Source organism: Cyanistes caeruleus, chromosome Z (genome assembly GCF_971803275.1).
Source record: "Cyanistes caeruleus chromosome Z, bCyaCae1.hap1.1, whole genome shotgun sequence".
NCBI classification, from domain to species: domain Eukaryota; kingdom Metazoa; phylum Chordata; class Aves; order Passeriformes; family Paridae; genus Cyanistes; species Cyanistes caeruleus.
Genome location: NC_141732.1, coordinates 67,214,885 through 67,242,087, shown reverse-complemented (window position 1 = coordinate 67,242,087; position 27,203 = coordinate 67,214,885). Strand labels below are relative to the sequence as shown.

The window sequence follows — 27,203 nt, the reverse complement described above, 5'->3', positions numbered from 1 at the left end:
TTAGCATCATTTTCTTTGAGACGTGGGATCAATTATGAATAATTCACTGTCCAATTATTAAGGGCACATGGTATAATACATACTGCACTGTAGTAAAAAGTGATACCAGCATCCAGGTGAGATTTGCCCACAGTTGTTGGTAAGGGTTAGTAAAATCAATCTCTGCTTCATAATTTCTTTTGCTACCTTTAATAAAATTGCTTCAGTATTACTTCAAAAATAGTGGACTGAACTAGACTAGTAGTTACAGCTACTTATACTACGTAGTAGATAATTCTGATTAAGATCTTTTAGTCTCATCATTATCATAATAAGTAATTTATATAAATATCTCTAGTTTGTCAACCTAAATCCTGTGGGACAAAGCTGTGAAAAGCTTCAATAACGGCTATTTAATCCATTAACATAAACCATTGACTGAGTGAGGGGCTAAGGATGGGTCCAGCTCCACCCAGAGGCCTCTGTTAGAAGTTTAGAAAGCAAGAGGGTCCTGTCTGCCTTGTAACCCAACGGGAGGTCTTCTCTATAATCACTGTAGCTCCCACTCTGCCCACGACAAACAGGCTGAAACAAACATCTAACTTCCCCTTTGTACCCTACTCTGGCTACCCACAAATTATAGCAGTACATGCCAAGTGTCAGTTTACTTTGAAAAGCTGCCGATGGCCTCAGCTAAAGCTGCCTAAATGTCAGGTTAAGGTGTGAGACTGCCATGTCTGTCTGGAGGGAAAGAAGTCATGGTAAAAAGTACTTGCTACTTTCCTTAATATGTATCTGAGAGGGGTTAACCTATTGCTGTGGTAGAACTGGTGTAAGAACACGGCCAGAAAACAGTTTCAAAATACAGCTCCAAGCAACTGTAAAAGCTCCCACAGAAATATCTAGAAATAAAGAGAATTAAAATATGTAGTTTTAAACTACTGAAGATGCACTGATCCTTAAACATAGCTAGAATGGTACAGTACTGATCTTAAGGACTGGAGGCAGACATACAGTTACCAGAAACACTACAGCTACAGTCTAAAAGTGAGAAAGTGTAATTCTACACTTTGTTCCTATATACATTTCCCTTTGCAAAAGATCTGGATAAAGCACAAAATTATGCAAGTATTATACCATGAAACAAGAATACAGAAAATTTTCTACACAGGTTTCAGTGTTCACCCCTTGCACAAAATTTATTCATTATTGGCATTTCATAGCCTGTAGTTTAAAATATAGGATAGAAGTGAATGAATAAGCAATGCTCCTCTAGTAAACCTTTATGCTTTGGATAAAAGACAGTTTTGATCTGAGGGCTCTAAAGCAAGACATTTCTTATGCTGTCTCTGGAAAACTCCAAAAGACAGAAATTCACAGCATGAGGATAACCCTCTAAGGAATGTTTTGTTCTTCCAATCTTCTTTCCAAGAAAGAAACCTTTTATTCATTTTATAATAAAGGATAGACAGGCCCACTGCACTATTGTACAAACTACCAAATTTGCATTGGCATACATTCCTAACATGAAGAACAGACATGACAGGGACTATTCTTCTGCTGCAAAGACATTTTAAAGAGGTGTAATGCTTTCCGTGATTAGCAGAGTGCTGCAAAGAGCCTTAAGTATTCTGCAGCTACAGAAAGTTTCTGGTACTCATTAAGACAGACATACTACTTAATAATTTTTTTTAAACTTTATTCTATTACATTTAATAACGTAAATTTACACATTGCTTAAACCCATTGCTTACACCCATTGGTAACCTAAGTTAAGCACATGCTACCTAATACATGCTGTTCCATAAAAATGATCCCCTTTGACAGCTATTCATCACAAGCTGGAGTAGTTAAGGCCCCATCTCTTCAATGGGTGGAGAATAAAAAATTTAAAAATTATTAATAGACATTCTCAGCTTGTTCATCATAAACTACACAAATCCAGACAGTCTTGTCTAGTTAGACAAGACCAGACAAGTTTTAATTTGGGACTCTGAGAGATGTCTATAAATGAAAACTGAATAGTCCATAGTGCAAATTACTACCTCATAAACTGCAGCATAATAATACTTTTCCTTATGGAACTTTTTTATGAGGAAATTTCTATTTCAGTATGATGATAATAATATTAATAACAATAATAATGCATTTTATTTTACAATTATGAGGATGATATTGCACTTAATGGAAAATGCTTTACTGAGTAGTAGTGTCTTTAAGCAAACTTGTGTTATAAGCAGTTTTTATTTTCTTGTGTCTCCTTGAAACTTCACACAATTCTTAAATATTTACTAAAATTCCCTGGTTCAAATTAAATAGTATTCATAATTAGTGTATTTTTCAAAATTAAACAATTTGGCCAGCACATCATAATACTACAACCAAACTGTCTACACCATTCTAATTTTGAAGCTAGTAATATCTGCAAATTTAGTACTAAGCAACTACACGGGGATATAGAATTTAGTAAAACACTCTGTGATTACAAGTTCAAAGAGGTGTGGATAGACAGTGTGAAATACAGGCAGTATTTCTTTTCAAATGGTTGAATACGAAAGTCCAGCCAGCCTCCTAACATATAAATAAATTCAAAAGGCTAACTGAGTGATTTTTTAGAAGTGCCATACACTGTTAAATCTTCAGTAATACCTAGCATTTATATAGAACTTCACAATTTTAAAGTGCTATACAGATACTATCTGGATGAAATGTATTCTCCGAAGGCAGAATACAAATCCAAAGTGAATACCGATCAGATGAATGGCAGTAATAGAAAGTACTTTACCATGACAGTAAAATGTAATGTAATTACTACAGAGAGGAACTAAGTACTTTATAATCAGCTCGCTATGCATGAACTATCATGGAAGACCACACACTGTACAAGGGAAATGTACAGATATAAAATTATTATCATTCCTTAAATAGGTTCTATGACCACAAGGAATTGACACAAGAGCTGTAATTGGCTCCACAACCTTAAAATTACTAACTCAGAAGGTGCAGCAAACATAAGGAAACCCTTCAGTGACAGACAGACAGGTTATTTCAAGTGCTACCACAAACCACTTTCAAAAGCCATTATTCCTATACATCAATGCGAATTCCATGTTTTATAGACATTAATTCTCTAGTGCCCGTTAAATACATAATAAATGAACATAGATGAGGTAAAGATGCTGTAATTGCCACATACAGCCAATACGGCAAGGGAGGAGTTTTTCCAAATGGGCAGATCCAGAGGCCATGACGAATCCCATCACGGACATGATGAGAAGTCCAGGATATGAACAACATCCAGGGAAGAAAGCACCATGAGTCCTTAAGCCTGAAAAGTTGCATGATAAACTTTAATGTCAGAGCCACCACAGGAATCACAGTAGAACAATGAAGAAGTGGTCTCCGTGGAAGAGTCAGAGCAGCCTGCAGAAGAGGAAAATATTATTGTCAATGGCTACAACAATGGTGACAAGAGAAAAAAAGTTTCATGAGTGTCTGCAGGTGTACTGTCAGGTGACTAAGTGGAAGCAGAAAGAAAAACATACTGTTCCTTTCCATTACAATTAATTTAATTTTATGCATGAGAGCTGTGTGCTGCCCTGTCTCTCTATTGTATGATATGAATCATGCATCCTACTAAGTACTATCATCAACAAAACAGGGAGGGAGAGCGATGAGGAATCCTATTTGTCACACAGTTATGTGGTACACAGGAACTTGTATAATCTGCTGCACTGATTATATGTATTTAATTTCAAGATAATTAAAAGGAAAACAACCATGCAATACACTTGAAATATTTAATGTTTTACTTGAAATAAATCATGTGCTTTAATGGCATTTACTTCCAAAAATACATCCTGTATTTTACTACAGTTGTTACATGGAAAGTTGGTTCAGTTGTGCCTTGTTTAAAACAGAAGGATAATTTTCAATGGGACAAAAATATGATCAAAGTTACATGTATTTTGAGCACCTCGACACAGTATTCTTCATGGACAGGCAAAACAAAGTTCATAAGCCAAGCTCTGAAGCATTTGTATCAACAATATCAACAACTTAACAGTAACTCAGTTAAAAGCCTGATATTTGGTTTTAATAAGGTGAATGTCTAGCCAGTGAAAGTCAGCCATTTTAAGAAATGATAATGTCAATTTAATATACATGTTTTAGAAGATACTCTGTAGGTACTCACTAGCAACAGTTACAACCACCACCACAAACTTAAACATAATAAAAAACCATAATGGCATTTTGAATTTGTATTCAACAAATAAGTAGATTCTGGTGTCTGTAAGCACAGGAGAAACAACAGCACATTACTAAGAGGTCTATGGAAGAGCTGATGTGATTTTCATTGGCTTAATTTAGATACTGGTGAGCACTCAGAAAACCTGTAGCAAAGCACCAGAGATGTAACATGACAGCATATCTTTACTATGTTGAAACACATCCCTCACCGCACCTCCTGCAGAAGGCAGACAAAGGCTAACCTGTTCATTCTTCAGTTGTCCCAATCCTTGCAGGATTCAACAGCAAGAGGACCTCGCACTGAGACTCTGGCACAGGTTCATCAAGCTCATGCATAATTTAGATTACTGCATGGAACACTATCCTCTCTGCAAGGAAACTTTGATGTAGCCTTAGCCAGTTAATACAGAGATGGGAAGCTATAGACTACCTTGAAATGTAACAGCTCACACTTTAAACCACAGCCAACATGAAAAGGCCTGCAGAAAGCTTTGCTCTTTTAGCTTCCCATCACATGCTTGTCTGTGACTCTCCTGATCAGGTAATGGGATCAGGTAAAAGCTCACAAACTGTCGCAACAATTCTTAACTCTAATGTTGTGGACCCAATTCCTTTAAGTTGGAGCAAAAGGTTTATTTTCTTCAATTTCAGCTCTGTTTCACACAAGCAGATTTTTCACAAATTAAAGTGGAAAAAATCTTGTGATGGTGAAATTGTTTATCATCTGCCTTTCAAAGAGTCAGATTTTTGTTACTGTCAACAGGAGCCTCAAAAGTACATACTAATCTAATTTTGAAAAAAAACTGCATAGTGATATGTTTTGGCAGATAATCTGTTGACTGGCCTCTATTTCTGCACTTTGAAAAAAAACCAGTAGCAAAGTCTAAATTAGTCTTCTCTCTGGCTGATTAAGGTAAGGTGCCAACAGAGAAACAGTGAGTAAGGAAAATTTTAATGTTACTAATGTACCCAGTTTATCGGTATTGATGCCAAGGTGATGCTTAAATTCTTTTCATATAAATTTCAGATGGCAGGGTTGTTATAGCAATATAGTTGATGTAGCAAACCTATATGTTCAATTTGAGCAAGAGAAAGTCCTGTTCTCTAACTACAGGACAGCCATCAAGCTTCTGATATGCTGCTGCCCAAGGTCTGAGAGAAGAACAGTCTGTTTCCTCTTTTACATTCTGCAACTAAAAGGAACACCTACATTCTTGAGTTGCCAAGCCGTGGAGACAGGTAGTTCTTTTTGCTAATATAAGCTGCTATACTCTTTCTCCTAATAGGAGAAACAATCAAAAAATTTGTTTGCCTTTAGAAAGCAGATCTTAAAAAACAAAACAACAAAACCTAACAAAACCCCAATAAATCAAACAACAACAAACTCCTGCAAAAAAACATAAAAACAAGCCTTTTCTGTCTTAAACGTCCTGAAAAATTTTGCAAACAGGATTTATTTGCAAATGACCTTTTCCATTTGCCTACATGTTCAACCAGATCATCTTGCAGTTGTTTCTCCTCCAGCCTCTCTCACTACAATGAGCAGCTGGAGACAGGAGACAGTAATTGCATGCAGGAGAACCCATGCAAATTATCTACTTTACTGCTCATGGCGACACCATAGATATTATGTAACAACAGATGCTCCCTTCCTGGTATTCTACACTGCTTCACAAGCCTGACGTCTTTAGTTTGTAGCAACATACTCAGCGTAACATATATTATAGTAATATACATTAATATTAATATATTAACAAGAAATATATTAACAACATAGTAACATATTCTATATAGAAATTGTGCTTGTGCAAAGCTTATTCTCCAGTTCCAGAAATGCTCCTGTACAGCCCTGGTCAGTCACGGGTGACACATTTCCCAGCAGTGTTACGTATGTTTGTCACCAACTGCATGTTCTACTTCTAGAATTTGGTGAGTCTTTAGCAGCAAGACAGCAATTTCTTCATGTTTGTGTGTCTATGGTCCTGGTGGAGTCTGAGAATAGTCCATTATGTCATGCCAGCACTCCTGACTGAAGACACACTGCAGAAACGACCACCTTTGGACTAGTCAGTGAGACAGGTTCTTCTATACTTGTGTGCACAGTAAAAACCACATGGAACACAAAGAACTACAAATTCCAAGTAGTGAAGTAATTGTAGACTTCATACTTGTTGCAAAAACAATGTGGGCAAAAGGTCAGATCACATGGTACTTGGTACACAAGTATTTATCAGAGCAAACATATAAATACCACAGGTGACTATTTACCCTGAATACTGCAGAAAAATAATGATGACCACGAAAAACAGACCAATGGCCAAAGAATCCAAGTGCTGAGTGGCATCAGCAGGAACAGAAGCAGAGTAGTGTGAAGGCAGCAATTGGAGGTAGAAGGCAGTACTGGTTACCACATAAAAAAAAAAGGTTACCACATAAAAAGGAACTCATCATCAGATTTAGAAGTGATGATGACGAGCCTTATATGTGATTGTGTACAGTGAAATATACTATTGGTACAAATTACTAATAGTGGTGTGGTTCGTTAATTAGACTTTTTAATTTGTTATTTAGTAATGTGTTGCAACAGCAGTAAACATGTTAGTCTCTTAAAGCAGTTACTCTCAACCATGCAATTTAAAGATGAAGAATGGGACTGTAGCTACCAGATATGTAGTTAAAAAGTATCTAAAAAACACATAGTAAAACAATATCCCATGAAGTAATAAATTACAAACGCAACTGCATGAAATTGTGCCAAGAAACTGAGAGGCACATCATATTAAACCCCAAGAAAGAAAAATTACATATTACAATCAGATCTAGCTGGCCAGACAGAAGCAAAGTAATGGGCATTATGTTACATCACAAACCAAAGGGACTCTGATGGCACTGCAAGAAGACAAAACCTGCAACAGATTATTATTTTTTTTTAAAGGAAAGAAGCATTGTATTTTTGTGCCATTGAAAGGCATTAAATTACAGCATTTGGCTCAAATGAAGTCTTACTTAAAATGCTACTCACAGTTGTGGACAGGACCCTTTAGAGGTAAAAGGCAAAAAAAGTGATACAGAGGAGAGGAGAAAAATTGTATGAGGTTTAGAAAACATAAATTTATTCCTTTAAGATTTTTTTCTTAAAGTTATTTAGTTGAGAAGAGAGTCTTTGGAAAGAATACTGGCTTTACAAGTTGTAATGATTTTGCTCTAGGAGTCAGAAGACCTACACTGGATTATTTCCTTTATTAGCACAGTTAACATATGGAAAGGAAAGGAGCTGGTAGGCAAATCAGTCTGTAAAAGCCTTTGGTTATGTTGTCTTCTCCTTACCTCAGCTACATAAAAGGGCTATGACTCTATCTGCTAAGTTTTGTGTTCCTGATTTGAAAAACATTTTTGGGGGGGAGCAAAGAAATCAGCTGTCTTTGGCAAAAAAACCCCGAACTTAAAGAGAACTGGATCTAACTGTCACCAACAATACTTCAGGCTGGATTAGTAAGTGATCTGCAATCTGCTTGGGAACTGAAACCACCTAGGAAGAAATTAAGTCACAAAATTACAAAACTTGACTTGGTTTCACACAGTAGGGATATGCCAGGCTACACAAATGTTCCCCATCATGGAAGGTGTATTTAACCTTGCCTCACTGCCAAGTGGCAGGTCACCTCCTAATTCCATGACACAATTCAACAGTCAGCTTCTCAGACTTTGGTGAAGTGGGACATCTAGTGTTTGTAAATAAGAAAAATACTGGTAATCATCTAAAATGCATGAAAAAAGAGCAATACAATTTTAATACTTTCTAACAGCTAGCCATTCATTTACTTGCATTCACTGATTTAAAAATAAGAAAAAACAGATGAGAATAATTAGAGATTTAAATTCTATTCCATATTGCATGCAGTAATAATTTTATATGAATTTTATACCATTTATCAACCAAGCTAACTTTCCTTCTCTTTACATTGCATTTCCACATGCAAGAAGTACACAGAAGGGGAGAACTAGGGACTGTTTAGGAAAGAATGATGCCAAGCACCAGGACATGCTGGAGTCTGACTGTCCATGTGACAAAATGGTGGTTAGTGGTATCCTGGGCTGCACTGGGAATGTGGCCAGCTGCTTGAGGAACCCAATTGTTTCCTTTTTCCTCAGCACTGGTAAAGCCAAGAGGGGAAAACTGATCAAATGCACAAATAAAAGGCATCTTTTCTCTACAAAAATAGTGATACTGTATGTCAACAAAGCCTATTTTTCCATTGTAAGTCTGATTTTTACATCTCAGCTATAAGCAATATTTGCCTCTTGCACTTAGCTGTAGCCTAAATATTTTTTAAAAATTGGTAAACCATTTTTCTTCTTTACTTACATGAATATAAAGGATTTCCTTTCCTTTCCTTCCCCTTCCCACTATTACCTTATGAACAGGGTAATAGCATTATGAGCAAACTAGAGGAGGAAAACTACTGGAAAAGAGTGCAATAGTCTGGTAGCAAAATCCTATTGAGAAACTCAGTCCTAACAAGCAGTTTTGCAAATAAATGATGATCTATTCACTGCTTAACAGGAGCCAATTCAAATTTTTACTTTTATTAATAAACTGATTTATTAATAAGCTTTCCTACTATTTTTTGGTTTTGTTTTTTTTTTTAAATTTTATTTTTGAATGAACTATATTTAAATGCAACTTAGACTGCCTTTTTAAAGGTGACAGTTCACATATAGCTTATTCGTGGGAGAAATATTCAGGGCTGGGTAAATCCAATGTACTACTCATAAGGACTGAATTAAATTACACAGAAGCTCTATCATCAAAGTTTCATATATTTCTACCCCACATTTCAGATATTTCTAACCCTTATGGTAAAGACAAGCAGAATAATCCACTTCATCCACAAAAGTGTGCAAGACAGCATTTAACTCCTTAAGCTGGGTAACAAAGCAACTATGTGACACATGTAGAATAGCACGTACATGTGCAAAACTCTCTTTTTTTCCTTCTCATAGGAAGGAAGCACAAAGTAGGAAGTAGCAGAAACTGAACAGTAGATGTAAAATATTTTTATGCCTTTTAAAATCATAATAAATATAAAATATAATTCCTGTATATCTATTAAATGTATTCAATTAAATTATCAATGGAACTTTTTTTGTATAGGACATGATAGAAGAACAATAACATAAATAGTGATAAATTAACAAATTACTGATCTATTGACTTACCTTTAATGACAGAGATCCAGCAAGAAAGAAGTGGTCCACATCAATGATAGAGGCAAGGAAGCCAGCCAGGGTGATCTCAGTGAGGTCACTTTTCTTCCTGAGTCCAATCACTATTGCCCAGGACCACATCCCCAGTATACCATGCACTGCATTATCAGATAAGGCTCGGAGCCAGTCATTTTGCTGAATGAAGGAAAACTGCAGAAGTCTGTCTGCTACAAAGCAGAATATCCCCAAACCTAGACTGGAAATAACTGACGCTGTGCTGAAAGTCTGAAGAAGAGCATGGGCCTTTTCAGTCTCAGATGCCATGACAAAAACCATGTTGTAGCACACAAAATGTCATCAGGATACACACTGTGCATTGTCCTTTGTATCGTCAGTTGTTCTGTAAATGTCAGAGATCAGAAAGAAAACTATTAAATAAAGAAAATCCATTTGCACAAAACAGTTGTTAACACAGCTACAACTGGGCATTAAGACCCCAAATTCAGTGTTTGCATTAAGCCTTCACAGGGAATTTTTAATTTCAGCTAGTTTATTGGCTTAAACACTACAGCTCTGAATTAAAATACCTGCCCTGTTTTAATTAGAACCAGCACAAGTAACATTGAGAGCTCTAATTCCACTTACTGAAATGTTAGATATTACAAAATAACTTGAAACATATCTATGATAATACACTGAATATGTTTGAAGATTCCTTCTGATCTTAAATATATTATTTAATCCAATGAAATACTTTACACTATAATAACAAAAGAAGATTCAGTTTGGAGGACTCTTAGGACTGATGCTCAAAATCCCAGATTTCTCTATACAACAACTGTTAAAACTGAGTTTTCAATCTGTAATCCAAACTGCTGCTTTAATTTACATTCTTTGCTAACACGTGTAGTATTCCCCTTGTACCCTTTCCTGAGCAATGCTTTGATTAGTTTGGAGACTTAAATGTAGAATAAACCTTATGAAAACCAAACCCACTAAAATATCTTCACTATTTATAATAAACACAAAGTCAACAACCATTTAGTCAAGCAAAGTAATCAAAACACCTCCTTACAGAGCAAAACTACCTAAGCTTTTCCTCAGCATGTGTTCCATCAGAGAAGTTGGCTGTTACTTTTAGGACTTACCTATTGTCTGCCACATTACCTACATAACTCCTCTTTTTGCAAGAGAAGTTCTAACTGTCCCAGCTGCTATGCTAGTCTTTTTGGGGAGCTGTAGGGACAGACCACAGTTTTAAAGCCTATATCCTACCAAAAAATGGATTCTTCCCATGGGTTTGCCATTTTTGTGCAATACATTAAATCTTGACAACCCCTCTTTAGGTAAATTCTTATTGTGAAGGGCCTTTTTAAGTGTATGTCTTGGTTTGAAAAGAGACATTATCAGACATATAAGACATTTGAATTCCTAAACTGAAACAGAACAATTCGTAATTTCAAACATATGTAAATCTCACAAAATATAAATGTTTCTTCCTGATTATTTACATGCCTGTTGTAGAATTATTCACAAGACAGAACTCCTGGCATTTCTGTGGGAAAAGAAAAAGCCTACTAAATAATTTATTTAGAAAACATTTTAAAAAGTAAAAGAGAAGAAAGCATGAATAATACATGGACTTTGCACAGAGATGAAAAAAGTGGGTCAAGTTTAGTCTGTTAACCATGACTGTGCCTCTTCTGAATGAATATGTAGACACAAGGTATTTCCTGAAACAATGGAAGTGCTGTTTTCTGGTGAGTGACCTTATGGCACACAGGACATTGCTGAATAAATTCCACTTTAAAGAAAAAAATGGCAGTCTCCTTACAAATGTATCTTCTATATGGCCATCACGTCAGATTGGAATTCACTTAAAATTACCATAAAAGCTGTGTAAGAATCCAATCTGTGAAGAGGTGATGTAGCAAGATACCTTTAAAAAGCACACCAGTATTCAGAATCAAACTTCCCCTGGGACTAGGAGAACATTTTTTTTTCCATCACAGGTGCCTTACTCCAGTAGGAGATGTCTGTGGTCTATGCCTCAGTGTTGAGCCTCTGTGCTTTCTGAATCCAGTCTGCCCAGTCCAGTGCAGGAAATACCAATCACCATTTGTCCCATCCTAAATAAAAACAAACCAGGCGCCAGTAAGCGCTGATATTAGGCAAAACAGCATACATGAAATATGAACAGTAAAAAAATCCAGAAAGAATAAACATATATTTAATTGATTTGTAAAAAAATGTAATTGAGCTAAAAGCAACTTCAGCTAAGCTTTGAAGCGCTATAAAAGAAAGCAGAAAAAAGACCATAAAACAAGAGAAGAGCAGAAATAAAAATAGAACATTATAGCAACTAAAAGATAATAAAACACAAAGTCCAAAAAGAACAGTTCCAGTCTTCTACATAATTGCATTTCAATGGATAGCGCAATCAATTTTTACAGATTTCTTCTTGTGCCCGGAAGATTCCCACCTGATGAAACATTTATGAGTCCCACTCAGGGATCTCTTTTTAAATTCCACCCCATCACTTAGTGACCTTGGAAGAGATGAAGAGAGATCTAGAAATTAATACAGGAAGAGAGGTCTGTGTCAGTTCTGTGTTAGGCTTACACTTTTGTTATGGGTAATGTTGGCAGGTGTTCTTTGCACCAGAATGAAGAACAGGATGCAAAACTGGCTTCAGGTCAAGTCAAGAGCCATGTCCTACTGTTCTTTTTAAACTGTTCATTTCAGCCTCTTTTTGAGACAAAAATGAGTGCTGCCTGTGTAAAAATCAACTCATGTTCCCAAGTACAACAGAATTTCCCAGAAATATTCTGCATATCAAGAAGGAAATCAGACCAGAAAAAGCAAAACTCTGGGCAACCAAAATAATCTCTGAAATTATAAATTTTAATGTAAAACTAGAACATTTTTTGTCCCTGAAAAATGATGTTTTTCAGGCTCTTTACAAAATATCATAATAAAGCGTCAATTTTTCCAGCACATAAACCTCAGAAAGCAGTTGTGTAGCTTGCATTATTGTTAAAACAGAAAAGTGGGGAATAATTCACAAAAGACTGCTTCAAAACTTCTGTGTCAGCCCACCTCACATCCTGAAGGAAATTCTAGTTAGGTTTTACATAAAACAAAACAGCTCTGACAGAGTAACCCAGCTTTGAGCTGTGGTTTCCCATGACATTTTTACATGAGATAAAGCACTAAGCATAGTCTCTGTAGTGCCAAAATTGAATTTTGCAGATATGCTTAATTTAATTTAAGGAAATTACCAAAGTAATTTTTATGAACACACAGTTAACACTTTAAATTACTGAAGAAGAAGATATTTAGATCAAAAACTGTAAATACATTTATGGGAAAATAGTTGACAATAAGAGGCCATGGTGTACAAGCAAAAAAAATACAATGGCTAAAATTACCACTCAGATATATTGCTCTGTGTAATTTTTGCCCTAGTTTTGCATGACGCTATCAGATATGTGAATACATATAGGAATTTAATGCATGAAGTTACAGAATCAATTAGGTTGGGCAAGACATCTGAGATCATTAAGTCCAATCTACAATGGAACAACACCCTGCCAAGTAATATTATTATGCAGTCTACACAAGAAGTTAAAAGACTGTGATCCTTTACAATTCTATAATCTCCTAAACTCCTCATTATATGATATTGGATGTTAATTTATTTTGAAAACTGTATGAAGCAGAATTAAAGGCTTGAACCAGTTCAAGCCTTTATCGTACAATCCTGTGGAAAAGGAGATACCAGCCCAAAACTATCCCAGAAAAACTGTCAGTGCCAGCATTTTTGGGTCAGATAATTGTAACACATTATTGGAGTGATCACGCAAATGCTTTTGGGCAAGATAATTACAATCCATTATTGTGGTGATCTACCAAATACTTTTGGGCCAGATAATTATAACGCATTTCTGAGGTTGGAGAGGGCAAAAGCCCAGAAGGAAGAGGTAGGATTTTACCACGACGCTGAAGAGCACACTAAATTAAACCCAGTAGGAAATTAACCTAGAAACCCGAGATCAGCAGGAGCGTGAGGGGAGGCGCGGGCCCTCGGCGGGGTGAGGGGCGCGGGAGCCGCCGCCGCCCGCCCCGCCCGCCCCGGAGCCCACCTGGAGCGCGGCCGCCGCCATCCGCCCTTCACCCCATGGGGCTCAGCCACCCCGATCCCGGCCGGAGCTGGCTGGGAAGCCCTCAGGCACCGGGCTTGGAAGCGCCTCCAGGAGCCGGTTAGGAAGCATGCGTGGCCGCGGAGCAGGCTGGGACCAGGACCCGCCTCGTCTCCTCCCGTCCCCGCCCCGCGCGGCCAGCGGGGCTTGGTTGTGAGGGAAAGATGTTTCCAGGATTATTAAATAAAGGATTTGGGAGTTCACGTTTTGGCTCCTTTAAGTGCTGGGGGCAACTCAGTTATGATAATGTAATATTTTTATGTTTCTAACATAAATTATGAGAGCTTAGTGTTGTTACTAAGGACATAGTGCACTACTGACATGCCACAGAGCAGAGAAGTGTCTTCTGCCCTGAAATTAGTACTTATTTACTCAAAGAAAGCACTATAGAAAGCATTTGGGAAACATTTTATTCGGTATTAAGACTTCTTGGTGGAAACATCTGAATAAAAGCACGTTTTTACACTGAAAACTTCCCGTGTCTCTGCTGGTCATTTCAGCAGTGATCCATTAATCAAATTTATTCAAACGTATATTCATACATTAAAAGCAACACTGTCAGGCCAGGCCTGACCTATTCATACAGCAGTGCTCCATTATCTCAACTGTTCTCTTTTCCTATACCAAACATAGCACTGGTGTTATTATTGATATTGCACTAGCACCTGACAGACTTCCCCAGAAATATGCTGGCAACTTGTCCCTCTGCTTCAGCCTTCATTCCTCTCTCCCCTCAGAGTCTCCCCAGACACAGCTGGGACAGCTTCTATGAGGACATGGAATACAGGGCATCATGTGCCTGGGGGCTTCACTTCCCAGAAGCAGCAAGCAGGCGTTCAATATCCTGAATGACTTTAGAAGTTTTTTCCAAAGCCTCCAAGACGCAACCTTCACTGAGTTCTTCCGTCTCAACCCTGTTTTCTTTTTTTCTGACAGCAATACCAGATGGATTGGATTTTGCAGCAGATGTCCTTTTCAGAATGTTGCTACTGTCTAATAAAACTAGTGTTACTTTGTTAAGAAAAAGTTTCAGATTCTTCCTCCTAAAAAGAAAAATTAGTCTCTGCATTTATATTCATCATTCTGCCTTGCCAAGTCTCACATTTTGTAGCATGGTAATTACATACAGCTAAAAAAAGAAAAAGACTATTACTTGAAACATCTACAACATTTATAGAAAAATGTCCTTTAGACTTCAATTTATCCAAAAGTTACTTTGAAAAGAAAACAGGTGTTAAAGCCTGCACTTTTCATACTAATAGAATTGAGCACTGGCTTAAAGACAATTATAGAGTGGCTTTAAACAGATTCAGCACAGTGCACGTTTTGAGCTGGCTCAACACAACACTGAGGTAGAACAATACTAAGGTAACTGATAAACAGAAAGATACCCAAAGGGAACTGTGTTGTTCCTCTTTCAAGAACAGATCAGCAGATGACTCTTAGCAAAACTGCTGCAATACACATTAAAGGGCTTTGTTTTCTGGTGCCTTTTCATTTTAGTTTTGTACTTTGACACTGTTTTTGTGGTTTTTGTTTGTTTTTCTTTTCCTTATCTTTACCACAAAATAAGTGTTAAAACAAAACAGATAAGCACAAAAATGAGGTTGTTCTAAGAAGTGAGACAGTAATAGAAGGTAAGATTAGGATAGAGAACCTTTGATGATCTAAAGTACATATTTGAACATGCAGATAAACAGCAGAATATAAAAGTGAAAAAAATCTTTACAGCTTTTGAAAGGATACAGTTAAATCTCTGTATTTTTTCAAGCTCAGCATCAGCAGACCTGTCCAAGAAAATAAAGTTTGTTAAATGATTCAGTATCATAAAAGGTTCTCAAGGATATTTTCTACTTCAGATTTCAATTTTTAACAGTTTCTAGCAATACTAAGAATTAGATCAGCAAAATCCAAGTGGAAAAAAAAAAGAATTTCTCTGTCTTTGATACCAGTATTCAATAGCTGACATTTGCCAATCACTTGTGTTTCTAAAATTGGGTCTCTGCCCTAAGAATAGTCTCTTTGCTGTATGTATAAATATAGATAGAATTTTCATTTCATCAGCTTATCAGCTATAAAATGTATCAGCTGAATCTGCTTTAATTCAAGTAACAAGTGCAACTGTAATTTATTTCAATTAACACATTTTTAATATCTCAATATGTGTGCGGATGATGGCAGTAGATTTTTGGTCAGTAGCATGTATTAAAAAGGACAAATATGTCAGCAAAGAGATACAAGTGTCATTAGGCAGTTCAAAGTACTGTTTTGGACTGCTTAGTGTTCCATTAAAAGCCATCTTTCTTAGTCTGGTATCTTTTCTTTTCACTGCAAGACACTATTTTTGTAACATTAATTGTCCTTTGACAAAGACACCATAATTCTGATTTTTAAGTAAGACAGCCAAAGCTCAATGAAACAACCTTCACCTGAAACTCACTGAACATTTTAAACACTGAATGAAAAATATGAAACCATATACAAAATAAATGGACTTTTAAAATAAATTTTCATTTTTGACCATTAGAAAATGCAAGATATAAAATTAAAAGCTTATAATATTTTTGAGTTTTGTTTTCAACATTATTTATAGTCAATTATCTGGGATAAAGATGAATACCAATTTTCTTCAGTTACAGAGTGTGAAGTATATTCAGCCATCTCTTTCCTTTCATTCAAACTTCTGCACCATTCTATTACTATTCTGATGTACCTGTGTTAACATGGAAATTCAAAAAAGTAGTTATTTATATGAGAAATAAACTTTATTTTCAAGCAAAAAACTAAAGGCACTAAAGAATACACTAGGATCTGAAAGAAAAAGCTATGATTCAAAATCTATCTTTTTTCCTAGTTTGCCTTGCCATTTTTTTGTCTAGAATCTTCTTCATATTTAGATCTGTACAGTTAGAGTAAATTATAACAAAATTGAATAGTGGACAAGTGTTAATTTTTGTTTGTGACGATCTGCTTACTAAAATGCAACACAGAAGACTTCTGATGATTCCCATAATGAGGCTGTAATTAGAGCAAGCAGATTAGAAAAAGCAATCTGCAGACGGAGGTCAGTATCTTTAATAAGCAAAAATTGAATAAAGTGCTGTTCAGTGCCTTTTATCAGCTCTATACAGGACAAATGTGTTTGGGCTTTTTTTGTCCACTGAAGTAAATGCCAAGTTGCAGCTTTAGTTATTTTTTTAAAAGACATTGCATTAACAGTTATAATGGGATCACAGCATGCAGTGGCCCTGAGTCACACAGGTCTTGAATCTTTGCTAGAAGTAAAATAGAGCTTTTATCATTACATGTTTGGTCCATCCCCACCAGTATATTGTCAGTAAATACTGTTTCTCCATATAAGAGGATTTGTAGAGAATAATTTTTATATTTAAATTGTTTAAATTAAATGATTAATTTAAATTACCTTTCATAGACCCCAGGATGACTTATTTGTATTAGCTGCTGTAGCCCATCAGGAGTGGTTAACTTACACCAGCCTACATCTTCATTTATCTTAGAATAAAAAAAAAAAACCAAAACAACTCAAATATTAATTTTCTGCTGCAGTCCAAAGGAAAAAAAAAAACCCCACAAGTATAGCATGCCACTTTAAGAAAGAAATATCTGTGAACAATCCACTTAAAAAAACTTGCAAGTATGTGTTTTGCTAGGGATAGAATCTGATATAGTCTTCTATGAAAAACACAGGGGAAAAACACCTGGCAAAGCCCCAACTCCTACTTTGTGCTATTCAAGAATAAACTGTTTCTAAAACTGTGTAAAAATGTCTCCAAATCTATAGAATTTTCAAATATTTTTTGGTTTTGTATTTTATTGGCATCAGAAGCTTTGTTTGGTATTCTCTTTAGTTTCCTAGTAACACTTTTTCATGGAAGGTTTTAGGAATAGTCCTTCCTCTAAGTCACACGTTACCTTGATCTCACTACAGGAAGAGCTGAAATCCCAAATCATAGTCAGAGTCATCCCATCCCAAAAACCAGCATGGACTTTATGATCCGAGTATACAAGCAGTCTTCCTATGCTGGGAATAACCTTTTCATGCAGCAAAACTGGCAACATTTCTCGTCCATCAGTCTCAGATACCTAGAAACAAACAAATACATTAAAAACTTGAAGAAAGACTATTTATGTTGTTAAGACTGTATCTGTTCCAGATTTTTAATTCACTTGTTTTTCCAAATCACAACCAGCTCTCTTCATTATGAAATATAAATATAAATATAAATAAAATATAAATAAAATATAAATATAAATATAAATATAAATATAAATATAAATATAAATATAAATATAAACATAAACATAAACATAAATATAAATATAAATATAAATATAAATGGCGTGGTTTTGGTTCCCATATATCTGCCTTCCAGTCTGTGAGGATACACTCACCATTCTTCCCCCTAGATTAAGTCCTGTTCCCTATAGCCTGTAAAATTATCCTTATAACACTGCAAGATTTATAAATTTTCAGCTACATACCACTTTCCAGCAGCAGAGATAATAATTATGACTTAATGACAGTTTTGTTTTGCAGCTATACTGAAGTATTCTGAGGAGAGAAAAAAACAATGTATTAAGCATTTAATTCCTACTATGTCTTCTAAACACTTGTAAATTTTGTTTTGTAAGTTTAGGTAGGTCCTAGTGCTAAGATAACTTCCTTTAATTTTTATACTTAAAATAATAATATGCATTTTGTGTAATTTTAACTCCTATCCTTTCTAAGTCAGTGGAATTAATGTAACATAGATAAAGTTACTTGGTTGCCTGAGTAATAATGGAGGATATAGAGTATGGGTGTCCTGGCACATCTGGAGGTAGGCTGCTCACTGAATACATCTTTTCTTCCACCTGAGTAAAGAGCAGAAAGAAGATGAGTCAGTTTCAGGTACTGTAGCATGAAAACAGAATTAAGAGCAAATTATGAAACTGCTAACCTCACAGAAGCCAACTATAATAACATAAATCTGCCACAGAACACAGACAAATATCTCATTGAAAAGTATATCCTTAATCCTATGTCTGTGCGAAGAAATATTAAAGTATTCAGTTTCTTTACACTCAGTAAGAACCAGGAAGTCCTCTTGTCACAGTAAACTGCAGGTCATTACTGAGTGGCAATGTTTGACTACAAATTAAAGGCTGGGTTCCAAGAGTACAAATGTGATCCTTAATTCTGCTTTAAAAATACAAGGTGTTACATTAGCCCTTGAGAGGATCTCTTCTCTGGGGGAGCTTAACAGACACACACAGAGGCAAAATCCTTTTGCCAGCACAGCACTGCTGGTCTGCAGCAAAGCCAGAACATAACCTGCACCTTGTAGGTTCTATCTTCCTACAGTAGGAAAGCATTTCCAAGAACAAAGAGATTAAATTCTAATCAATACACTAGCTTCAAGACTAAACTTCCAAATTAATGAGAAATGGTTGTTGTAGAATCTTACTCTTGAGTTTGATAAAAGTTACAATGAAGAAGAATTTTCTAATTGTGTAAAATTTACAAAAATACTTTCTGAAAGAGAAAGAATAGTATCATCTTTTTGTATGAATGATGAGGAATTATAGTAATTACCAGTATAGGGACTTCACTATGCATTGCGTAGCCAAATGTCTTAAGGAAGCTGCTAACTTGAAGGGATTTGGAACTTTTGGATAGTTTTGTACCTTTCTTGTTCCTTTTTGGATTGCATAACGTATGAAATATTTTCCCAAAAATGATCCCTCTGACTTGAAAAATGAGTCATCACCAGGGTAAATTTCTGTGATGTTTGTCCTACCATGGATAAATCTAAGAAAAATAACAAGATTGTAAGGAAGTATTTAAAATGCTGTGTCACTGGACAAGCAAAACAGGTTATTACACCTGAAGAAAAAAATAAGCAGAAACACATTTTCAGTAACTCACACGTGAAAAAGTTCTATTGTTTCACAAACAGCAGAATAAATACAAATACAAATAAACTATTTTAACACAGAATATTAACATTACTAGACTCTTTGTTTGCACATGTACATGGAGGTGGGATTTAAATAAGCTAAGGAAAGCATTTTTTGTGTTGAGGTAAACACCTCTCAAGAGTTGCTCATTCCACTGACCACGAAACATAGTGGTCCTGAAAAGAAAAATCCAACTTTTTTAGTAGACCAGCCATACCTAGTGTACACAGAGAACTGCCAGACTGAACAATTCCTGAACAATCAGAAGGTCTTATTTGAGAACAAAAGCTCTGAAAAAACTCGGAAGTGTTGCTAAACATTTTGTTTAGATGAGATGAAAATTTAGGAATTACAGTGAGGAAAAATCAAGAACACTCAGCAGAAAGGTTTAAACACCAGTGATGATGTCTTTTAAAAGTCTTTTATCAGACTTTCAGGTGCTAATAGCAGTTGTAGCAATTTCAATTTGAATTTTTTTTTTTCTAATTTTGTTTGTTTGTTTTGTTTTTGCTTTTGTTAGCCATATGGACAATGTAACTTGCCAGGAAATTGCACAGCTGAACATGTGAATTATGTAGGTCACCAAGACAAACATTTCTAAACTATGAAATCTTCAGGAGCAAAAGGAGAAAACTAATTTGCAAAGAAAGCAAGTACCATTATTGCAAGTGAAATTTGTGGGAACTCTGGCTGTCCAGTAAACCTTTAAGAAATCAGATAACCAGATCACTTAAACACGGTTTCAGATTTGGACTGAAAATACACCGTGCTAGAAAATGTGAAGTTAAATTAACAAACAGCTGAAACAAAGAGACTCTGACATGAAGATTGTGTTCCATTTCTCCAAGAGTGAGAGAGGAACAAAGTAAGACATTTCATGTTAAATTTTAATTCCCATACAAATAACATCTTCAAGATAACACAAATGATCTCCTACCTGTAGAAAACACCCTGGTGCCACACAACTTGAATTAGTTGAGGGAATGAATACTTCTCTGTATTTTCATTCTGAAAGAAGTCACAGAATGTCCACCTGTGTGTGTAAAATGCAATGAAAGACTCACTCAGTTGGCTTCTGTGAGGTTAGAAATCCATGTGTTGGTCGTTCTTCTGTGTGTGTGTTTGCTGGTAATAATTTCTATGACTAAAATTGATGCATGCACACATTCAAAAGATAAAAGGACGCATATTTTCAGAGTTCTCCAATTCCTTCGTGATCCACTTTAATTACCAAATGAAACTTCTCCATCCTGCAAATGATTTTTTCTTATTTTTAGTGATATGCCACTGGCCCACCTCACAAATATGATCTTTCCAAAACTGAAGAGGAAAAATCAACCCACCCCTATACAAAACCTATGTTCTTTTTTTCAATGTTCTCTTTTTCATGTACATATTCATACAGCATGTCAGGATTTTTTTTTTAATCTGAACTAATTACTCTAGCTTCATTACAGTAAGTTACAGAATATTGGTTTTACAATGTCATGTTTCAAGAAGTTCCTAAGAAATCCACAACTGATAGTAATTTAAAACTTTTTTTACAGCTAGGATTCAATTTTTCTCTAGAAGTTGAAGTTCCAATCTGCAGAATTTTAAAGCATATGTTAACAACCACAAAGTAAAGAGTTTAAATTACCTGTGTAAATGTGGGGCTCTGCAGCTGAGTGGCAAAGCTGTAGGTAAACAAGAAACTGTTTCATGTGTTTCAGGGTCTGCCAAAACATCACCTTCAACAGTGGTACAGCTGTTTTTCTCAAATGTCTTCATCACATTTTCCACAGTATCTAAGTTACAGAATTTTAGTGCCAAGGACAAAGGATATTTCCATTCCTCTGGGCACAAGGAAACAGTCCAACGCTGTGTAACCCATGTGTATTCAGAAGAACAATTTGTGTGGAACAAAGGGGCTTCATCTCCATCACTTTGGTCCTTTGGTTTGGTTGGTTCCCTGTATTTTCCTTCTGCACAACCATGTTTATTCCTATTTTGTATTCTTTGTTTCAATGAGGCTCCTGCATCAGAATTTTTACCTGGTTTTCCACATTGATGTCCACTTTGATAATTGCTGTTCTTTTCAGAGGAGCATGAGGTTGCTGCAGATGACTGGCTGACTTTGCATAAGAACTCCACTGTAAATTCTTGCTGCAATTCTGACAAGTAAAGGTGAGCATAGCCATCTAGAGATGAGATCTTCACACTGCCATTGTCCAAACATCTTGTCAGATCAGCTGTCGCAGGGTCAGGCCATTTAATTTCTAAGATATCACTGGGAAGAATCTAATACAAGAAAATGATTGGAATGTGCAGCAAGATAAAAATGACCTGCTGCCCAGAAACTACAATGGAGCATTTATATTTAAACTAATTCAGTCCTTCTGCAAAGTGGTGTATAGCAAAAAATGTTGCTCTGTATTTATCAGAGGAAGCAAACCATCTAATCTTCATATCTGCTTCCTCCTGTATTATCAGAGTTCTATGTAGCAATAATGTTTTAATTTAATCCAATCATAAATTAGTAAGGTACATGGGCAAGTGACCACATATTTGTGTTTCCAATGGCTTCTTCAGAAACAAGGGAGAGAATGTCAAAATTATCTTGTTCACTTCAATTACTAGTGAATTTGATAAAGAATTGCAAAAGGACACTAAAAAATAATCAATACCAGACAACAAGGTTACATAAACATAATGTGATCTCAATGGGGAAAAGCAATCCTAACTATATATAGTTATAAATACATGTATTTCTGTATAGGAGGATGGGCTCTGAGCTGACTGCCACCAACCAGGATTCTGGTGTTGTAATTCTCAGTCCCATGAAAACACACTCAGAGCTCTCCAGCTGTTTAATCAGTATGAAATGTTTGAAAGTTTTAGGAATGGAACAAGAGCAAACTGAACATATAGTGATAACACTAAATATATATTCACAGTTAACCTGCATTTTGTATACTAGCTGCAGTTCTGAACAGGCCAGACCACTGACAAGATTCCCCTCATGGAGCTGTCTAGACATGTGGGTGGCTGGAGTGGTCAAAAGAAAGCCTAAGCACACCACAGGGTTGTTTTGAACTGAAGCATAAGGCAAGTAATGCAGTCTAAGTGTTTTTGTGCCCATTAAAGTATTGTCACTGGTAGTAACAGGCCTCGAGTCTTAGATTAACTCTGCAAGGCCCCAGTCTGGCCTCATTAACAAATCATTATGAGAGCTGAAAGCTTAGTAACTCTTACTTTATTATGGTGGACTGCTGGCATGTGGGAAACAGCCAGGACTTTGAAAACATGGGCACTGTTTGGTAGCAGGCCACAGAACAATAAAGTGACAGTAAACTGCTGCAGAAGGACAATCTCAGGAGTTCTAAGACTATTTTGGCTTTAAGAAAAGCAGGAGTTTTTCTCAAACTGAGGGGGAAGAAACCAAAGCAACAAAAAAGGGGTGTGAGGGAGAAGCCAACCAACATAGTAAGCTTGCTGTGGCCTAAGAAGTTATATCCTTCAGCATCCTGAAGCAGGTAGTCACAAGGGATGCTGTAAATAAAACAGTCTAGAAATCCGGGCAACCTCCAGATGAGCAAGATCTTTCAAGGCTTGAGAGAAGGTGGAACTTACTGCTGCTAAGAACAGATAATTAGCTCTTTGCTGCTGTACTTTGCAGTGAATGCATGACTGGTAAGGACTGATGTCTTTTAATTAAGTATAGGATGACACTGAATGACAGTGCTTTAGGCAACTAAACATTAGCATGAAGGGTGTTATTAATAAATGGTCAGTCTAAAAGCTGTAAAACTCACTTATTAATCAGTTATCTTAAGACTCTGACCATGCTGTGCAGACACTAATACTCAGTGTGAACACCCAGAGAGATGCTGATCTGGAGTAGAGCTTCCAGAAATGCTAATTTTGTCCCTGCATGGATGTTGAGTCTGACCTGGAGCAGCCATTCCCACAGAGGGACACGTTGTCCCATTCCTCTCACAGACCCCAGTGGCACACAGGTACTTCAGTGGGGAGACCTGACTGCCTCGGAAAACACCATCCTGTTGCACTGTGACCTCTCCGAAAAGTTTCTACCGCTAAAATGTATCAATGTACAAAATCCTAGGTTTTACCCTTGCTAGGAGTAAACAAACTTGTGTGTTTCTTTCTCCAAAGACAATGCATTAACAGAGGTCTAAGTAACAGTTAAAGTGTAATTTAAAATGGCAGTAATTTAAGAAAGATGACAGCTCCATTAGCCAAATCGCAGCTTGTACCCACACACACGCATGTGAAATTACATCAAATCCGTTAGAGAAGTCTGTTTTACGAAAGTATTAGACACACCAATCCCACCTTTATTCGTTCTGGAGGTATAAGACGCGAAGGCAAGTACGGGCGAGAAGAAAATGTGTTCCGGAAATCCAGCGCTCGTAGAAGCTGTTCCTGTTGAAGTGCAGAGAAAAACAAACCCTATTACGAGTCTTTACATGCAATGATAACATTTTATGCTGATTTAATAATTTTTGTGGAGCTGAGGCTATGAAACCCTCTCCTTGTTCGGGAGGATCCCCGGGCCGCCCCGTTCCCGAGCAAGGAGACAACCCTGGCGCGGCCCAAGGGATGCTCCCCGGGACGGCGCAGGGATGAAAGACAGCTCTCCTGTCCCCAGAGGCACTGCCCACCTCATACCCGGTAGGCACTGACGACGAAGGCGACCCGCTGGCGGGTGGTCTCCGGCGGCTGGAGCGGGTGGGCGGCCGCGGGGAGCGCCGCTTCGTACAGATACTCGGAGCCGCAAGGAGAGAGCAGCAAGCGGGACCCCCCCGCGTAGTGCACCTCCACCGAGTCGTCCCCGAACAGCACCATCAGCCTTTCCGCCTCCATTGCACCGGAGGCCGAGCCCGCACCGCGGACGCTGCTCGGGCCGAAGCGGCGGAGGCGGCCGCGCCACCGCACGGCGGGAACCTCGGGGCGGGACGAGCGCCCCAACTCCTGCCCGAGCTCCGCCCGGAGCTCCTGCCGAGCTCCGCCTGAATTCCAGCCAGAGCGCCGCCCAAACTTCTGCCGAATCCCCGCCGAACTCCGCCCGAGCTTCTCCTGAGCTCCTCCCCAGCTCATTATGTCCGTGAGGTTACCGCGCCTTCCTGCTCTCTCATGGTGGGTGAGCGCATTCGATACACACCTCTGTAAAATAAGCTTGAAAGAACTGTACACGGCGTCTTTGTGATTTTTTTTTAAAATAAGTTTTAAAATTTGCTGAAAACGGGGAGGGGGGTGAGGATGTGGGGCTTTTTTTGCTACTCCGGAAATAAAAGCAGTACAACTGTGCCTCTCCAAAAGACACCTCGTTCAGCAGGTGCCCCGCTGCAGAGCAGGGCTCCCCACAGAACTGCTTCTCCTGCATCCCTATGCAGCCAGCACACAGCTCAGCAACTGGGCATTCGCTCCTCCCTCCCCGCAGCAGCACCTCTGGAAAATCAGGAGGTAGTCTGCCTATCTACAACATAGCCCGGAGACACACTACAGATAGATAATTCTCTGGTGACAGCTCCTTTTCGTTCACTCATTCACTCAGGGCAGGGTGAGCCAACACACAGCTCTGTACCTAGAACTGGGCAGTAGAAGCCCTATCTGAACAGAGAGAAAGACCAAGATGCCAAAGGACAATTTTAATACGATGCCTAGTTGCCTTTTTCTGACTATTGTATACACCATCCATCCCCCACCAATAGTTACAGTTTAACCCAAGCTGTTTCAAGTGGATTGATAGTTCATAGCTAAGTGACAATTATTATCAACCCCCACTCCCAGCACTTAGAAAATGCAATTGAACATCCACACTAGTCCATATGGTCTCTCTTAACTGCAACGATTGTCCATTACCTGCTTGGGGAAGTACAGGTTTCTTAGATTAGTGCTATCATGGATTGAGTGCATTCAGTACAATTTTCCATTCTCAACAGCTGTTGTCTCAGCATAGATCAACACCCAGTCAAGTGGCTGCTGACACAGCCATACATCAGAATAACCTGGTTCTAGTCACAATACCCCTTTTTAATGAGTATTATTCTATTCAGTACTTGCCCGAAGCAAGTTTCCAAGTATATATTGGGATTATGAATGAGTTATGAATATTGTTATTTATGGATGATGCATTATATTTTGCTGGCAATTTCACTGCTCTGGTTGGAGCCCTCAGCATAGGAACTGTGAAAGTAGGTCACCCAGGCTGAAGTAGAGGTGGCAAACCAGTAGTTCAGGGTACAGTGTAGCATCTTCCCTGAGTTTTGGCTGGAATGTAATTTTCTGTTCCTGTATCAACTAATGATCCACAGACATCAGCTGGATGACTGGAACTATAATTCAGTCAGAGAGAAGTTGCAAACTTGAGCTGTCAGTAATTCAACGAGTTGTGTGTAGTAGGAAGGAAAGGCAGAATATGATAAGGAAGTAATGTCCCAGTGAGAAATAAAGATTACTAGTACAAACCTGACCAAGTGTCACTGACATTCAGCACCACAACTAAGTATTGTCCTGAAAAAAAATCCTGCCTATGTGCAGTTTGTGATACCTGTGATAACTGATGTAGCTGGGCCAATCTTGCTTCTCTTTAGTGGTACAATTATTCTAAAACTCAACAGTTGAAATGCAGTGACCTCATCTGTTAAAAAAAAAAAAAAAAAAGCCAAAGTAGCAAGAACTTTGCAGATTTAAAATAAAAATACTGAGAACAAGCTGACTTCATTTCTGGATATGAAAATCACTGACCAGCAAAGCACATGCAAAGCAACAACTCTTGCAGCCCATTTTGAAATACTTTAAACAAAGTGTGATTTTCAAGTACAAAACATTTTTGCTTAATCATAATTAATTTATCAAGAGTGGGAAATAGCATGCATATTTTTATTGATCCGCAAAGCTTGGGTCTCATGCTCAAATTCAAATGTGAAGTCTGTTTCTTTTCAGAACCAGTGCTAAAGAACCTCGCTTCACATCTCCCCCAAATTTTGCTTTCCATGCCTTCACACTGATTTACCCTTACGCCATTAAGAAAATACATCTTTTAAAAAGGTTGTACATTTGCAAGGCATTGTTCAGAAACCTGTAGATGAGAAACACTTTTACACTTTTATAGTGCATTTGAAATTCGTAAATGCTAAAATTCAGGTGAAATAACCTTTAAACCTCTCATGACTCTTACTTTATCATAGGCAGAACAATGGGTGATTAAGAGTGGGCTGACAAGCAGCAGACAAGGGAATCTTGGCAGTGAGAAACCTGCTGCTTTCTTTTGCTCTCTCATATTCGCTAGCTATGAAGTAGTATATTGAAGTATATTGAAGTTCTGTGAGTTTTAAGACAAGTGGGAAACACTTCAGTGTTTCACAAAAAGATTATCCTGTTTTCCTTATGCAGCAGGACAAAGTTAAAAACATTTTTCCCTGCTGCAGTGAAGACTGAAAGCACTTAAAAAGTTCATATTTAAAGACCATAAACTTCTACATTAGTTTGAACAAAAGTCTCACATTACAATTTTTAGTATTTCCAGTGGAGGAAAAAACTTGTATTACAAACTTGACCTGAGCTGCTCTCTATAGATACAATTCCTAGCATCCTAAT

At 37.4% G+C, this 27,203-nt stretch overlaps 2 protein-coding genes across 7 annotated transcripts; both read right to left on the bottom strand.

The window, feature by feature from the left end:
* Positions 1-1,661: 1,661 nt before the first annotated feature.
* Positions 1,662-13,738, bottom strand: TMEM267 (transmembrane protein 267). 4 transcript variants are annotated; one of them, XM_086869977.1, is made up of 4 exons: positions 13,584-13,738; positions 11,460-11,567; positions 9,451-9,838; positions 1,662-3,402 (listed from the first exon to the last, which is right to left on the bottom strand). In XM_086869977.1, the coding sequence occupies exons 3-4, from the start codon at positions 9,772-9,774 to the stop codon at positions 3,067-3,069; spliced, it is 660 nt and encodes a 219-aa protein (XP_086726103.1). In that variant the 5' UTR covers positions 9,775-9,838; positions 11,460-11,567; positions 13,584-13,738; the 3' UTR covers positions 1,662-3,066. The 4 variants fall into 4 exon arrangements, with proteins under 4 accessions (XP_086726103.1, XP_086726102.1, XP_086726105.1 ...); XM_086869976.1 differs by having other exon boundaries at positions 11,378-11,567; positions 13,584-13,732; XM_086869979.1 differs by lacking the exon at positions 11,460-11,567 and having other exon boundaries at positions 13,584-13,678.
* A 295-nt stretch (positions 13,739-14,033) lies between these two features.
* On the bottom strand, positions 14,034-26,244 carry CZH5orf34 (chromosome Z C5orf34 homolog). Of its 3 annotated transcripts, none has more exons than XM_086869967.1 (13): positions 26,155-26,244; positions 24,273-24,789; positions 23,937-24,026; positions 21,241-21,881; positions 20,539-20,634; positions 19,329-19,452; positions 18,424-18,515; positions 18,144-18,213; positions 17,574-17,744; positions 17,065-17,153; positions 16,261-16,353; positions 15,387-15,427; positions 14,034-14,642 (listed from the first exon to the last, which is right to left on the bottom strand). In XM_086869967.1, exons 2-13 carry the CDS (start codon positions 24,699-24,701, stop codon positions 14,449-14,451), a joined length of 2,130 nt encoding a protein of 709 aa, XP_086726093.1. In that variant the 5' UTR covers positions 24,702-24,789; positions 26,155-26,244; the 3' UTR covers positions 14,034-14,448. The 3 variants fall into 3 exon arrangements, with proteins under 3 accessions (XP_086726093.1, XP_086726094.1, XP_023800314.2); XM_086869968.1 differs by having other exon boundaries at positions 24,273-24,767; XM_023944546.2 differs by having other exon boundaries at positions 24,273-24,802; positions 26,155-26,238.
* Between the last annotated feature and the right edge of the window lie 959 nt (positions 26,245-27,203).